This window comes from Molossus molossus, unplaced genomic scaffold (genome assembly GCF_014108415.1).
Source record: "Molossus molossus isolate mMolMol1 unplaced genomic scaffold, mMolMol1.p scaffold_m16_p_1, whole genome shotgun sequence".
NCBI lineage: Eukaryota > Metazoa > Chordata > Mammalia > Chiroptera > Molossidae > Molossus > Molossus molossus.
In genome coordinates this window covers 13,651,610-13,669,019 of record NW_023425344.1, presented here as the reverse complement: position 1 = coordinate 13,669,019, position 17,410 = coordinate 13,651,610, and the positions used below count along the sequence as shown (strand labels likewise).

Below are 17,410 nucleotides of genomic sequence, written 5' to 3'. Positions count from 1 at the left end.
TTTCTGTTTTCCTGTGTATAAATGTTGGGGAGCTGTGACTGTTCCTAAGGCGCTGCCTGGTTTTCCTCCACAGACAGCGTGGAAGATGAGCTGGAGATGGCCACCGTCAGGCATCGGCCTGAAGCCCTTGAGCTTCTGGAAGCCCAGAGCAAATTCACCAAGAAGGAGCTCCAGATTCTCTACAGAGGATTTAAGAACGTAAGAACTTCCTTTTCCATTTTACCTTCAGCCCGTTCGCAGAGGAGCACGAGCAGGGAGACGAAGTGGGGAAGACACGCAGTTCTGGGAAAGTTCCACCCTCTGCACGTTTCATACCAATCTTTCCTCGAGGGGAATATTGTCATAACGTTGGGACGCTGACTCACCTGGGCACACCGATGCCCATCCATTGTAGGTACACTTTAAACAAGGATGAGCAAAGGAGAAAGGTTTACTCAATTCAGTTCTTACTTGGGGTTTTTTTTCTTTTGCAGCTATGATGACATCATTTCAATAAGCTGATTGTCTCTTCATTTTTAAACTGTAGTCTGATGCTTGACTTGAAACTTGGAAATAAGTCGGGGTGCATCAAGGAAATCCATTCCTAGCATTGGGGAAAAGTCAGCATAAGTGTGATAGTCTCTAAAAGACCATGCTGCTGATGACGCTAGGCCACAGGTGCCTGTAGGTAGCCACTGTATCCGCTTATCTGTGATCCAGGTGTGACTATGCTGCTCCTTACTCTGTGAATCATCTTCAAAAGGAGTGGTAGACCATGTACACCAAAGGGCAAGGCTGAGTGACAGTGAGTGGTCCAGGCAATCTTTCAGGCACATGCTTTTATTGAATTCTGGGTATGTGCTCAGTATTAAGCAAGATATTGCAGGTATTCAAAAGCCAGAGGAGATATGCTTCTGTCCTCGAGGAGCTTATGGTCTAAATAAAGAGAGAACACTTGCTGTCATGAATCTATTTGATAGCAATTCATCTTTTAAAGTATTAGTGGTTGTGGCCAAGCATCAGATGGTACCCACAGCCCACCATGTATTATGTTCTTACACATATGTAAACCATAGTGGCTACTGGGGTCGCTTGAGATCCAAATTAAATTGCTTTGATTTCTCCCAAACCCACCCCCAAAGACACCCAATTTCCAAGGCCCATGGAAGTCTATAGTGTCCAAAGATCTCTGCTAATTCCAGCCTCTTCAAATCTGACCATGGCAAATAGCACCTGTGTCCAACCTTATGCAGGCCAGATGAGAAACTCTGCCCCTACTTTGATATCCACAAAATGTTTACTCAGACAACTGGTAAGTCTAGTTGAGTTTTCAGAATATATTTTTTGGGTTCCCTCATGAATATTGCACATAACCTTCCACCATCTGTCTGACTCTGTGTGCTCTGTCTCTTTCCCATGTCTGCTCCTCACCACGCTCCTTGCCTGGGGTTTCTAAATATCCCCCCCCATTACTCCTCCAAAACCTGGTTTTCTGCTAACACTCAGACCTTTGTGGGCTGTTAGGGTAAAGAGGGAGGAGATGTAATGGAGATGGATAGATGGATGTTCACTACACAGACACAGGACTCTTATTAAAGGTGATTTTGATGTGTGATGCATCCTGATGACACAGAAATAAGCATGCATGAAGAGAAAGGGGTTTTAGAGAACTATTAGTTATGCTTATACTGCTAGAATGCAGACCTTAGAGAGAGCAAGACTTACAATGAAAGAACTGCACTGACCACTGGCAGCAGCAAAACCCTGAGTGGCAAGGAGGGGAAGGAGCGGAGGCGATAAAGACTAAGTCTTGGCCCAACATAGATGCTAAGGAAAGGCTAAGGTTACAGAATAGAACTTCAAAGGCATTCCTGTGAACATCTCAACGTCCTTGCGCTAATTTAAAGATCTTGTAATAAGCAAACACATTTTTTTTTAACATTGGATTGTGCATCAAATACTAAATGGTTATTGAATAAAGGAGAACTTAATCCAACATCCCAGCACCCCTGTATTCCTGGATGGCTGCTACATTATTACTCCACTGCCGTCACTACATGGCTACGTCTCTCCATGTGGGGTCTGGTGCCTTTCACCTATTTGTTGCAAATTAGAATGATGATTACTGCCATCTGTGACCTTAGAAGCCAGCATCTCTGCAGCATGTGTTATCCAAGTTGCGCTTCTCAAAATATCTCCTAGTCTCCAAAGTCTGCATTCATTGATTTCTTTTATTTCTTTTTTCTTTGCTTACTTGTTTTCTGTTTTCCCTTTTCTCCTCTCCTACCTCTTTTCCCAACTTCCCCCCCCCTTTCTCCATTTCTCTATTCTCTTCTTCCTCTTTCCTTCCTGTCTCTTCCTCTCTCAATTCCTGTCCCTTTCTTTTACTCTTTCTCTTTTGTCCTCTTTCTCTATTTGTTCTCTTCCTTCTCCCTTGTTTTCTCTGCCCCCCCACAAGCCTGCCCCATGAGACAAATATTCATCAGACCTTTATACGTCTGAACATATTTTACATCTTTAAATGAAATGATTTCACAGTCTGCTCAGAAAAAATTAATCAATGTCTCTGATACACCAAACAAGAGTGGTCGTTTAATGTTTGTTGATTTCCTCTAGTCAACCATACAGCCCGGTGAGAACACTGCCCTAAGACAGCCAGCAAGGCGGGACGCAGGTCCGCAGCCCTCCGCTCGTAGGGCGGCAGCAACCGGACCGGCCGCGCGTCAGGGCCCGCAAACCGCTGCCGTGGCTTCCTGACACCACTCGTCCAAGCCCTTAAGTTCAAAAACTCATTTTCCTGGAACCAATTAACAAAGCACAACCTTTTAAACCTCCCCATATGTTGATTAAAAGGATAAACTATTCACCAACATCTTCAAATAGTCCTCAAGGAAGCGGCTTAATCACATGGCAGGACACCTTTCGGGTCAGACCCCGAGTCCCCGGACTTTCTCCAGCGCTGTGTATGTGGTAGCGTTTCCTCATCTCTCGCATAGATTATTAACATGCATGGAACATGGAAGAAAAAGAAGGTAGTGAGAGTTTCTCAGCTCCTCACCCCATCTTACCTACTGAGTCACCCCCAATTTTTACTTCTCTCTCTCTCTTTTTTTTTTTTATCCTCACCTGAGGACACTTTTCCATTTTTTGTTCAGACAGAGTGGGAGGGAGAGAGAGGGAGAGAGAGACACACACACACACATCGAGGTGAAAGGGACACATCAAGTGGCTGCCACCTGCACGACCCAACCAGGGCCGGGGACAAACTGCAACCGAGGTACATGCCCTTAGCGGGAACCAAACCTGGGTCTCTCTGGACCGCAGGCCGACGCTCCAACCGCTGAGCCAAACCGGCCAGGGCCAATTTTTACTTCTCTTACCACATGCTGAACTGAGTCTCCAAAAGTAGTCATCTGATAGAAATAAAGTCTATAATACAGTTTTTCTCAGCCATTAGTGTGTCTCAGAATCATCTGATAGATTTGTTAAAACACAGATTTCTGGGTCCCAGCCCAAAAGCTTATGATTTAGCAGGTCTGAGGCTGGGGCAGGGAATCTGCCCTTTTCATAAGTTCTCAGGTGACGCTGGTGCTGCTGGTCTGGGGACCACACTCTGAGAGTCACCGATATGGTGTAGACATCGCGGGCTTTGGCGTCACTCAGACTTGGGTCCACATTTCACGTGGGGGCAGCTCCCTCTGAATCAGCGGCCATACCTCCTTGTCTCTACAGATTTGCATAATGATATGTACATTGCACAGGTTTGGGTTTGCTTGTTTCATTTTAATTTTTGTTTTTGAGATAGTAACATAACAGACATGAAGTTAACAAACAGGAATTGTTATAATGTAGCCCCAATTAGTCACCTTTGCTTTTGTTCCATGCAAGTGGGGTGTTTGTGGTTGGCCTGCATACCCCCCAGGCAGGGTTCTAGGTTTTGAGCTATGTAACTGTGTATTAGAAACGATGCAGTAAAAAACAAGGAATTATCTACACATCAGCAGTCTCAAACTTAACTGCATGTTGCAATCATCCGGGGAGCTTGAAAAATTACAAATAGTTGGGTGTCATGCTTGGTGATTCTGATGTAATTGCTCTGAGAAGAAGCTTGAGCAACAAGATTTATAAAGCTTTCCAGGTCATTATAATGTACAGCCTAGGCTGAGAACCACTGGACTGGATATATAAGATCCTAGGCATGAGGTGATTCTATCACACACACACACACACACACACACACACACTGCACCTAGTTACGATAAGCCCTATAATGTCAAACATCCATGGCTAGACTGGCTATGTTGGAACCTTATGAAGTCCTCAGTGGATGGGATATTTGTGTGTGTTGAAGGGTGTGGGGAGTGGAAGAAACAGGTCTTACCTCTAGTGGTTCTGATTCAGTTAAGCCTGGAGTGATGCTCAAGAATTCTTTTTTTTTTTTTTGGTAAACTTCTTAAAAATTATTTAAAAATTTTAAGAGATAGCTAATAGAAGGCCACTTGAAAGCCACTGACTGAGAAGGTCATATAGGTATTTATATACATAATTCATAAACTCATTTTGCTGTTACCTTGCAAAACCAAGCATAACTTTAGTTCAGTTTTAGATGATCATGAATGGTCTGCTGGGGCATTAAGTTTTAATATGGCTATGCATCTTTGACATTTCCTCTCATTGATTAATAATTTGTAACATATTCTTCCCATCTTTTAAGGCACAGGCTGAGAAAGAGGTGCAAATACAAGGTAGGGCAAAAGTAGATTTATAGTTGTGAGTACACAGAACAGTTTATTCTTGTATTATTATTTATTATTGTATTGTTTTCCATGCAAACAACTGTAAACCTACTTTTGCCCCACACCGTAGTGAGTTCTATGCCTTGACACCTGGCCCCTTTATTTGCCCCTGATCTTTGCATCTTTGCCTGCTTTCTTTTCCTTCACTACTTTGAATTACATTAGGTTAAAATATCTGTTTGAGCCTGGCTGGTGTGGCTCAGTGGTTGAACACTGACCCGTGCACCAAGACATCGCTGGTACAATTCCCGGTCAGGGCACATGCCCAGGTTGTAGGCCCATTGGGGGGCATGCAGGAGGCGGCCCATAAATGTTCTCTTTCATCGATGTTTCTCCCTCTCCCTTCCTCTCTCTCTAAAAATCAATAAAGAAAAAAAAAAACAAAGAAAAAATATTCATTTGATTCAACTATATCTTTAAGGCATCAGTTTACTACTTTTTAATGTGGGGCTAAAAAAAATTAAAAATTAAAACTTTTCTTTCCTCCTTCTAAGTTCTAGCTGAGCTAATCAAATTAACAGTGACAGATTAATAAGAGAAAAATCACATTTTAATACATGTGCATAGGGGAATTCACAGAAGCATGAACTATTCCAAAGAGAGTGTGGTAGCACTGGGTATATGATTTAGACAAAAGAGATAAAGGTGGGAACAGGATCTCAGACTTCAGGAGCGAGAATAGGTGATGTACAGGTAGGTAAGGAAGAGAGATCACACATGGCAGGGACGTCCATCCTCAGAGACTCAGAAACAGCCAGACACGGGACTTACGAAGCTAACAAGCTCCTGCCCGAAGCCCCCTCCTTACTATACTTAATGCCAGCTAGGCTGCCGCAGCACCCCAGAATCGCTTCCCGGAGCCGGCCTGTGCATCGGAATCTCTGAGGCAGGAAGGAGGAAGGTCAAAGGTTCTTTCTGAGTCTTGTTTCTTCATTAACAGCTTAAAAGTAATATCCCAAAAGACAGCTTCAGGGTGGCAAAACTTTGGTTCCCTTCATGAATGTCCTTTTCCCCTAAAAATGCTGACAATATTCTTTTTACCTAAAAAGAAAAGTATTTGTATTCGTTTTCTATTGTGTATAACAAACTACGACATATTCGTGGCTTAAACACACACACACACACACACACACACATTTGTCATCTTCAGGCTTGAGGGTCAGCAGTCCAGCAGTGACCTAGCTGGACCCTCTGCTTGGGCTCTCATGAAGCCACAGTGAAGATATGGGCCAGGCTGCATTACTTTCTGGATCCTGGGGTCCATGGTTATTGGTAGAACTCATTTCCTTGTGTCTATATTTCTAAGGCCCCCACTCTTGCTGACCGTCAACCTGGGCATGTTCAGCTCCTAGAGGCTTCCCATAGTCCCTTGCCAACAGCCCACTCACAGGTTCTCTCATGACATGGCAGCTCATGTCTTCAAAGCTAGCAAGGGAGAGAGTCTTTCTGGTCTACTGAAGCAGAGTCTTGTGTAATGCAACATAACCACGGGACAGCTACCCCTGTGGAGTGAAGTAGCTGAATTTGGTCTGATGTCACATCCCAAGTACAGTTAATTCATACCCTCAGTGTTGTTCCTGCATTCAGACATCTCCTTGGAGATTTTACCAAACGTGGAACCAAACTTTTCCTTGATTTCTGGTGTGGGTGTGTGTTTAATTGATTGACTTTAGAGAGAGAGGGGGACAGAGAGAGAGAAACACTGATTTATTGTTCTATTTATTTATGCATTCATTGGTTGATTCTTGTATGTGCCCTGACCAGGGATGAAACCTGCAACCTAGATGTATCGGGACAATGCTCTACCCAACTGAGCTACCTGACCAGGGCTCCTTAATTAAGAGTTTTGTTTTGTTTTTTTATCTTCACCTGAGGACATTTTTCGATATTTTTTGTTCAGATAGAGTGAGAGGGAGAGAGAGAGAGAGAGAGAGAGAGAGAGAGACATCCACATGAAAGAGACATATTGGGTGGTTGCCACACGCACGACCCATTCCAGGGCCGGCGACAAACTGCAACCGAGGTATGTGCCCTTAGCGGGAACTGAACCCAGGTCTCTCCGGACCCCAAGCCAATGCTCTAACCACTGAGCATAACCGGCCAGGGCGATTAAGAGTTTTTATACAGTGGCCAAAGGAACCAGCAAAAGATGAGAGTTCTTTGATGGGGTTTTTCCATGCCACTCGAAGTGTTTGAGAACTCATTGCACTAAGACCTTTAAAAATAGTTGATGGGAACTGAGGATAAAATTATAGGGATCTGCATTTTTGACACGGTACATTTACATAACAAGCACAAAATGCTACCTTTGGTGGAGAGGGAGAGGGAGAGGGAGCATACCCATGGCAAAGAGTGGGCTACAGTGGTTGGAAGAGAGAACTAAGCTGCTAATTTGTATAAGGCAATTGCTCCTTTGTCATGAGCCCTCGGAGGTGTTCTTCAGCCTTTCATAGACTGATTGCGTGACCTTCAGTAAATCACTTCTTCCCGGCAGCTTCTGTCTCCCTGTCAGCAAATTAGGGATTAAGAGATCTTCCTTCCCAATCAGAAGGGGCGTAGGTAATAATTGGTTTTGTTCAGCTCTTAAAGGACTCAGATAAAAGATCCTCTTTAAGTGCAAAGTATTACTCATGTACTTTAGAATCAAAGTATAAGTACGGAGTTAAAATGTTATTTCCTGCGTCCCAGCAGAGTTTCCTGTTCGACTTCCAAGACGCAGGGCTTTCTGAGGAGAAGGTTGTGGACAGGTCTAAGCAGGTAAATGTGGCTGTCTCTCTGGCTTCCAAGGCCTGGCATGGTCTAAGTGCTCTCCTGGGTTTGAACCTTTCAACTGCCATCTCTTACCTTGGGCAAGTAGTTTAGCTTCTATGGACATCAATTCTTCTTTGAAAGTTCAGAATATTATTACCCATGTATATGAGATGAAGAGAAATGTTTTATGTAATCACCCTTTTTTTTAATCCTCACCTGAGGATACATTTTTTTTTTTTTCCATTTATCTTCAGGTAGAGTGGAAAGGAGGGGGGATGGGGACAGAAAGAGAAGCATTGACCTGAGAGAGACACATCAGCTGGCTGCCTCCCACACGACCCCAACCAAGGCCAGGGACAAACCCAACCAAGGTATGAGGTACATGCCCTGACCGGAATCAAACCAGAAACTCATTGGTCCCACGGGCTGACCTCTAACTGCTGAGCCAAACTGGCCAGGGTTGTATAATCCTTTTATTTAGAGTATGGTCAATAGACATTAGAACCCTTTGGTTCCTTCCTCTTATTCTTTCAAGTAAAAAATAGATACATAAATAAAGTTCATCAAGAATTAAAAGTGATGTCATCTTGAATTAAAAGTGATAATAGCCCTGGCCAGTTTGGCTCAGCGGTTAGAGCGTCGGCCTGCGGTCCGGAGATACCCGGGTTCGGTTCCCGCTAAGGGCACGTACTTCGGTTGCAGTTTGTCCCCGGCCCTGGTTGGTCGTGCGGGTGGCAGCCACTCGATGTGTCCCTTCACGTCAATGTTTCTCTCTCTCTCTCTCTTCCTCTCTCTCCCTCCCACTCTATCTGTACAAAAAATGGAAAAATATCCTCGGGTGAGGATTAAAAAAAAAAAAAAAGTGATAATATGTTTAGGTTCCAGTTTTGGCTACCATTTGGCAATGTATTTGACCTTTCTGTGCTTCACTTGTCTCTTCTGCAAAATTGGAGACATGGCATCTCACAGATGCTTTGCAAAGATAATTAATGTAAAGCACAGAATACAAAACCTGACTCATGATAACACTCAAAGGGTAGCTCTCCTTCTTTGTATATGATCATCATGAACACCACTGTCACCATGCGGTGCCTATGAACAGTGTTCTGTCCAGAAGCTCTGTCTTCAAATGTCTTTTCCCACACCCTGCGTAAGGACAAGTTTGGAAACAGTTTCAAACAAAATGAACAAGCAAAACAAAAACAGACTCATAGATACACAGAACTATTTGCTGGTTGCCAGATGGGAGGGCAGTTAGGGGGATGGGTGAAAAAGATGAAGGGATTAAGAAGTACATACCTCAAAGGGAAGGGGGCAGGGCATAGAGATAAACCAAGGAACTTAATATGCATAACCAATGGACACAGACAATAGTAGGGGAAGGCAGGGGGGGAGCAGGAGTGGGGGGAAGAGGGAAAAGGAGGAAGGGAGGAAAAGGGGAGACATCTGTAATGTATTCAACAATGAAGATAAATTAAAAGAAAATAGTGCACTTGATGTTCGATTTACTCTGTCCTTTGAGTTCTTGGAGAAACTGACACAGTCTTTCCCATACTGATTTCCTTACCAGGATTTTGTGAAAATCAAAACAGATCACATAATTTGTGATGGTTTCAACATATAACACAACCTAGAGGTGTAGGTAATTTTATAAAAATAACTTACATAAAAGCAACCCTTGTATAAAGTACCATTCACTAGAAACATTTCTAAAATCTTCAAGATTTTCTATCTAGTTTTCTACAACAATCCTGTGAGTAAGATCACATTTTATTCCTCTCTCACGTCACTGGTGGATTGGTCCAGCTGAGGGGGCAGGTCTGTTCCTGTAGGGCATTCAGGGATCCAGGTTCCTTCCAATACATTTTCCTGCCCTCCCTTGGCTGGGCTTCTGTCCCCATCTGCATCGTGTGAAGTAGGTCACGTTCATGGGCATGTCCAGACGAAAGCAGCGGCAGGCAACTTGTCTTAATTTAGAGGTAACACAACAGTTAAGTCCATCACTTTCACTGACTTCCCAGGGTGCACTGGTCACAGGGAACAGCCAGCTCCAGGGAAAACCAGGAACTGTGATCTCTAGCCGGACAGCGTGTGTGTAGACAGAAGGAGAACCTGGACTGGGGGAACAACCCGCACTCTGCAGAAGTTCATAAACGTTTCTTCTCCTGAGTTTTTCTAGAAAAATATACTACAGATTTACTAAATTAGTTCAGCTAATTCTCCTAAGGATCTCTTTTAAGTCTGGAAAGCAATGTGTCAATTTACTCTTCAAACTCAAGACTTTTAAACATAATAACAGTCAGTGTCTGTCTTCTGAATGCTTCGAGGTCGCCTCCTTCCCTGAGCACTGCCCATCAGAAAGGAAGAGTACATGACAAGGTCCAGAGCAGCTTCATCCAGGAGGTTTCTTAGCACAACTCGTTGTACACAGAGCCCAGTCTTCACAGCGCAGAACCCATGGGCAGGGTGGTAGTAAGACTGCTATGCCCATGGATGTTCACAGTGGTACTTCCTTCTTACGCTTTTTGGAAGAACTAATTAGTTCACACAATCATATAACTCAGAGCCCAACAAAAATTTTTTTTCAAATTCACTACATATTACTTACTGAGCCAGCTGTGAAACTTTGGATGTATTATGCTTAAAACCAAAAATAAATCTGGGGCAGCGACTGGCAGTGAACATACCCTATAAAGTCAGACTATTTTCCAATTTTTAAAATTCGCCCTTACGCAGCCTAATTAATATAAGCCTAATTGGCAATTACTCTTGTGATCTTGGCAGGGATTCAAATCTTCATTAAAATAAAATAAGTTGCCAAAACTTTAGAAGTCTTTCATTTGAGTTGGCTCAGCGGTTGAGCGTCGGCCTGTGGACCAGAGATTCCCAGGTTCGGTTCCCGCTAGGAGCATGTACTGCAAAAAAAAACAAAAAACAACAAACAAACAAACAAAAAAAAAAAATGATAAATTCTCTCATCTTTGTTGATTAATTTAACTTGAGGGAAATATAAATAAATGTTTAAAGGAAAATGTGATAGAATTAGTATTTCCTTATCTATGAATATTTTGCTAGTATATAAATTGTGCTTATTATATGACATTCCAACTAACACAAATTTTAGGAAATAACTAAGAACTTCTCATCCTCAACTCCTCCTGGTTGTTCATCCTTTCCACAAGCAAATATGAAACACTAATCTTTTATTAAATGCTAACCATATGTCAGGGCCTTTGCTAGTATTGGATACACATCAATGAGTAAAAGAGAATTGTCTTCTACTCATAGACATTAGAATCTAGTGTAGGAAGTATAAAATTAATTTTAAAAAGGAAAGAAATAATTAGACATAACAATATCTACTCACCATGCAGAAATCTTTAAACAATATAATCTACAAAGAATGACAAAAAGTGCCTTCCAACTCCTGAGGAACATCAAAGAATCATTTCAGTCGAATAGATAATGTTACTTCAGAAGATTAATTCATTATCTTCCTGAAGGCTGCTTTCTATTGTTCAAAGATACTTAGCTAACGAAAACAGATGTTTAGAACGAACTAAAATATGATACCTACCAAATCCTTCAGGCTGATGGACCTTATTTTATAAACATTCAAATAGGACAACAAAGAAATAAGCCAAACCATTTTTTATTGATTCTTTTTTTAAGAGTGAGAGAAATATACTCATATATTTACTGAAATATACTGAGAGAGAAACATCGATTGGTTGCCTCCTGTGTGCTCCCTGACCAGGGACAGAATCCACAATCTGGGTATGTGCCCTACTTGGGAACGGAACCTGCCACCTGTTGGTGTAAGGGATGACACTCCAACCAACTCAGCCACACCAGCCAGGACCAAACCATTTTTTCCCAGTGTGAATTGTCAACCACTGTACATAGGCCAATGTACAACTTTATTTGTTTCTATTTTTAATATAATATCTACTGATCTTCAAAGTATTCTGAAGGCAGCTTGCATAAACACACATTTAATGTGACCGATATAATATATATTATAGCTTCCACAATACTGAAGAAAGGAGAACATTTAATTTTAGTTAAATGTAAGCCAAGAAAATTACTGCTATTTGGCATCATATTTAGTCCTCAATTTCTCAGAAGTCAAATATTCAGCTTGGTTTTTGTTTTTGTTGTTGTTGCTTTTTAGAATTTGTTTTGTTTGTTTGTTTGTTTTTGCACTGGTTTTGCATAAATGGGCCATTGACACTTTCTCTTTTCTTTTTAGGTTCTGTCAGCATAGTTCCTGGCTATATCACCCATTAAGCAATTAGCTAGTATTTAGTATATCTAGCTCTCTAAACATTATGCCCTTTCTTCTCCCAAAAAGAGATCATAAAAATATGTTTGCAGGAATGTGTACAGACAAGAAGAACAAAAAACATTCCAGGCACTAATTTAGTGCCTTATCACCACGAAAGTAAATAGGATAATTTCTGCAGTTAAAATCCAAGTTGAGCCCTACTTAGTGTGGCTCAGTCCGTACACCAAGAGGTCACGGGTTCCATTCCCTTGTCAGGGCACATGTCCAGGTTGCGGTTCGGACCCTGGTTGGGGTGTGTATGGGAGGCAACCAATCAATGTTTCTCTCTCTCTCTCATCCTTCCTCTCTCTCTTTAAAATCAATAAAACATATTTTTTAAAAATGCAAGTTGAATCTTGTTACCAGAAATGTGGTTCAGTACAGAATTCTTCATGAAAGAAGAGAAATAAACTTTATTTGAAATAAACAAATTCCAGGAAAGGTTGTGCTTTGTCCCTTTGCCGTGTATTGTTAGAACCTGTCGTGTGTAATTATCTTAGGACTCTAATTCCCCATGGTGATTGGGAGTGGGGTGGGCAATAATGCTTTTCATGGAACTAACAGTAGATTAAACACATTTTAATATACCATACACCACAGAACAATTTACTGCTTGTCGGCATCAGAATGAAGGCACCATGTATCTGCATTGAAGTGAATGCTACTAATGCCTACTTGGTTCCTTCTGGAACTCACATAAAACCCCATATTAGTTCCCTGATGGAAGGCAAGCCTATTACTAAACACACTTTGTGTTATCATTAAGTGCTACTGATTTATTGGATAGATTACATTTATTGAAAACAGAATGGGAGCATGCAGTTAATTACCAACTTTCTCTAATTAGTGTTGTATGTGACTAGAATATTCTTCAGTTGATCACAGCGCTTTCTGCTAGAGTCCAGTGAACCAGTGTTGAAGTGAGGCCGGCTGCAGCAGTACCTTGCGCTGCCCTCTCTCCTGCGTCTCTGGTACTGCAGATGTAGGGAGGAGGCATGTTTCATGTCATAGATGGAGAACTGAGAGCCACCTAACCCTGGATTCCAATCCCAGATCTGACACTAGTCATTTTACCCTGGGAAACCTCCCTGAGCCTCGTCTTCCTTATTTGTACTGGGAATAATAGTGGTGATGAGTCTTAAAGAGAGAAAGGTTACGTGAGTGGAGATGCTGATACGTGGTAGATACTGTCGCTGAGTTTCTGAGCCCTTGCATTGCCTTGATCCAAATCAACAAAAACGTCCTGTGCTGACACTTGGGCTTTGTGGTGAAGGTGAAGTATACATTCAGAGCTCTGTTAATATACCTTTGAGAACAACTCATCCCACCTTCTCCAAATTCAGCAGAGGCAAATATTGAAGACTTGACGTAGGTGATGATTATTTGCCCTGAAGTCGAATAATCAATGAAATAGCCAATGAGATGATGGAATCTTTGCCGTCTTCACCTTCAGACCTTGTCTTCTGCCTCTTCCTTCAGAATTCTCTCTACTCTATCAAACTGCCTCTGGGATTCTAAGGCACCGGGTCCCTTCCATGTACCAAACTATTAAATCTTCATCAGCAGTTCACACACGGGTGCTGAGTGTCTGCAGAATGTGGAAGTGAATAAACACATGGAGAATGGGTGGTAAGCAAGTGGGTGAGAGTCCGGCTCTCAAGAAATGAAGGGACTATGCAACTTGGTATCTATTTTTCTACATTATCACCATAAAATCTGGACCATTTATTGCACGTATGATTTTTTTTTGCAGAGTAATCTTAACATCCAGAGGTTTAGAAACTTCCCAAGGTCATATTGCTAATGAGTAGCTGTGACATAATTATGACGAACACTTCTGAGCTCCCATTTCAAAATGCCAGTCTAGTATTCCAATGAGAACACACAGAATGTAAAAAACTAGAGTGAAAATAAATTTTACAAAATCTTGGCTCTAAACAAAGGGCATTTTCAGCTCTGTAACGTGACAACTAGGTGGAACCAGAACCCATGGTTCTAACTTGATCCAGCATGCCTGTTCGAGGTGCATAGTTGATATTTATCATTGCAGGTGCCGTGTGCAGTTCCAGACTATGTGCAAAGGGGTTTATGAGACGGAAAGGCAGCCTAACATGAGGCTAAAGAGCATGGAGAGGGGAGGCAGACTGCCCGGGTTTACATCCTGATTCTGCTACTTTCTTACTTGTAAACTTGAAGATGCCACTTGGCCTGTCTATGTCTGTTTCTGTACCAAAATGACCTTGACCTTTTCATCTAAGCCATCAGAAAAAATGGAATGACATTCTTAAAGGTTGAAGGAGGACCACATTTGGAGAGGAAGATCACAAGCCCCATCTTGCTTGGGGATTTAGGACTCCTTGTTGACATCCAAGGAGAATTATGGAATTGGTAGTAGCCTAGAGTTCAAGGGGAGATATCCAAGCTGGGAAATAAATATTGGTGACCTCAGTACCTAAATCATATTATCTCCGTGAGACTAGATGAGATCACCAAGGGAACAAGCACAAGCTGTGGTCAGATTTATGCCTTATAAATCTCCCTCTGTCAGCACAGACGCAGACAAATGGGAGTAGAGACTGTTAGACCAGCTTGAAGCCTAAGGCAGCAGGTCAAGCTCAAGCTAGGTTAGCAAGGATGATGGACAACAGCAGTAACCATGGCAATAACAAAGATGAATCATGATGCAATGCAATTATAATAAATAATGAATACAATACCAGCTACAATAAATACATGACAGAAATGCTACAAGGGCCAAGTCCTTCTTCTTGTTTTAGTGATGGGAAAGTCAAGAAGGCAGAGCTTAGTTGATCTTTTGCAATTTCTGCCCCGGCCAACAATGGAAGCCTGGACTCTCATCTTAAAATCAGAAAAGACCAAATTCACAATGTTTTAGAGAGGAACTCTCACCCACTTTTAGACTATATGCTCTAATACCTTGATTGTGCCTTCATTCTATCTCTGTTATCACCAGCACAACCTACCTCCCATATTAAAAAAGCAGAGACTGTAAGAAAAGAGGCAGTAAGAAAAGTTTCTGACACTTATTTTCATTAGGGTATTGTCTTCTTTCCAGCAAGTTTGGACATAAATAAACCTATTTCTTGGCACTTGCTTTTTATAAGTGTCCAACTATCATTCTTTATCCTTTTATTTCTTATCTTTATTGATTTTAGAGAAAGAGGAAGTGAGAGGGAGAGAGAGGTAGAAACATCGATGAGAGAGAACATAGATTGGCTGCCTCCTACATGCCCCACACTGGGGATTGAGCCTGCAACCTGGGCATGTGCCCTGACCAGGAATGGAACCAGTGACCTCTTGGTGCATGTGTTGATGCTTAACCACTGAGCCACAATGGCTGGGCTATTTCTTCATTCTTTATATATATATGCATCAGAATCTTATATGTGTAGGTAGGTATGTGCATGTTCATATGTGTATTAAAACTCAATGAACAAGATATATAAGAAAATAAAGAATAAAATATAAAAAACTAGAATACATGTTACTTAGAAGACAAAACAAGTAAAAGAGCATCTCAAATCCACGTGTCTCATTTACACTATTGGTCCCATTAGCTGCTTGTCACTTCTGCATAGACCCTCCCAGTTCACTGTGTCCAAAACTCAACATGCCATTCTTCAAATGTGGCAACAATTGCATTTTCTCCTCTATTCTCTATTATTTTGGGGTTTATGACCTTCCACCCAACTACTCAGCCTACAAATTTGTGATCATCCTTGACCCTTTTTTTCTTTAATAACCCATATCTAATCAGCCATCAAGTTCTATCAGAATTCTTTTTCTAACACTTTCAAGTGTTAATTTGAACACTGCATGCCATAGCTCAACGTCCTCTCTTACGAAGTAATCAAGAATGTTCTAATTAGTCCCCACACTTCTGTCTTCCCATAAGAATCTAGTCTTCATCCCAACATCACATCTCACAAGGAAAATCATAAAAACTGACCAAGAAAATTTATTACTGAAATTAATTCTTCACTCTATTTTATGTCAGTGAGACCACATTTCTCAAGGCCTCAAGCCCAGGCACTCTGTCTGCTTCTGAGGTTCATCCTGGTAAACCAAAGAGGAGTGTGATGAAATGCTAACGACTAACACACAATCAGAAGTAAAATACCCCATAGTCATGTTCTTACATTTTGCTTTAAAACAAATTAAAATCTTTAGAACATTGAAATCCAGAGGTCAGCAATTTTAAAGACAGTATCTAGCCAAGTATAGGGTAATGATATACTTAATTATGTATCAGTAGTTCTTGACGACTGGATTATCTGTGGTTATATGTCTTATTTATATGTATTGGGTAGTGAGAAGAAGAATAAAAGCAATTATGAAAGCCAGTAACACATGATAGTCCTTGGATACCACGGAACACTATCACGGAACACTTTGTCTCCAAAATCATGGCACCATGCACCAAGTCCTTAAAAGGACACAAAAATATACATGTTGAAGGATCACATTTTCACTTTCTATACAGATTTTCAGTTGGAAGCCAGGCTGATTTTTATTCTTTCTTAATCTGAATTTTGTTTCAAGTACATTAAATTTGCTTTAGGGTGCAATTTTACAAAAGGAAAAATTACTATGTGTGTCCATTTGGAGAACCAGCAAAATACAAATATAGATTGTTTTCGGTTTCCAAATGTCTCTAGTATAACTCTTTCTTTGGACTAGGCACTGTTTTAAGCACTTTGCATTAACTTACACAATATTATTGTACAATGATGTTCAGCAACAGTGTGTCATATGAAATACAAAGTGTCTTATGTTAATATGTTAACAACACCGTGAAATACATAGCATTATTATTTCAATGTTGTAGATGAGGAAACTCAAGCACAGAGATTATGGGGATACCTAAGAACATACAGGTACAGGAGTGACAGAGCTGGGGTTCAAGCTTGAGCAGCCAGTCCAGAATATATGCTTTTAACTGCTCTCCATGCTTTCTATACTCTCAAGTGTGTTATCTGCTTCCCTACACTTCCCTACTCAGTTCCAATGCCTTATTGCAAAATCTTCATTAACTTTCTTATTGTTACTGTCATCATCACCAAAGCATCCACTACTCTTTTGTCAAAGTGATCTTTATAAATGACAAATCTGTTGACACCAACTCTGCTTAAATGCTTCCAGACTCTCTCGACTTATATTTAAATAAAATTTATGTTCCGTTGCATGGCATTCAAGGCCCTTCAGGATCTGGCCTTTTCTTATATTTCTGCCTCAATTCTGGTTACTCTCTGCTTCATGTTTTATGTTCTAATCCTACAGGACTCGGTACTCATGCTTTGCAGAGCATGTGATACGTTCTCTTACCAACTTTGTAATTTGAACCTTGTAACTCAGGCATTACATTTATTACTTCAAGTCTCAGATATTTGTGAAGACTCCTCTGACCCTCCAAGCCTCCCAGATCACTCTCCACACCTCTCTGACATCATGCTTGTATGATGACGCTGGTTAATTTGCCCATGTCCCTACCATACTGTGAGCCTAGGTGCTAAGTCCCTTTTTCTTTGGGTCTTCA

At 41.3% G+C, this 17,410-nt stretch overlaps 1 protein-coding gene across 1 annotated transcript in view; it reads left to right on the top strand.

The window, feature by feature from the left end:
* Positions 1-17,410, top strand: part of KCNIP4 (potassium voltage-gated channel interacting protein 4) — a 767,671-nt gene that overhangs the window by 672,182 nt on the left and 78,079 nt on the right. Inside the window, exon 2 of the mRNA XM_036262760.1 lies at positions 74-198. Within this exon, the coding sequence (XP_036118653.1) occupies positions 74-198 (125 nt within the window). The remainder of the gene's footprint in view (positions 1-73; positions 199-17,410) is intronic.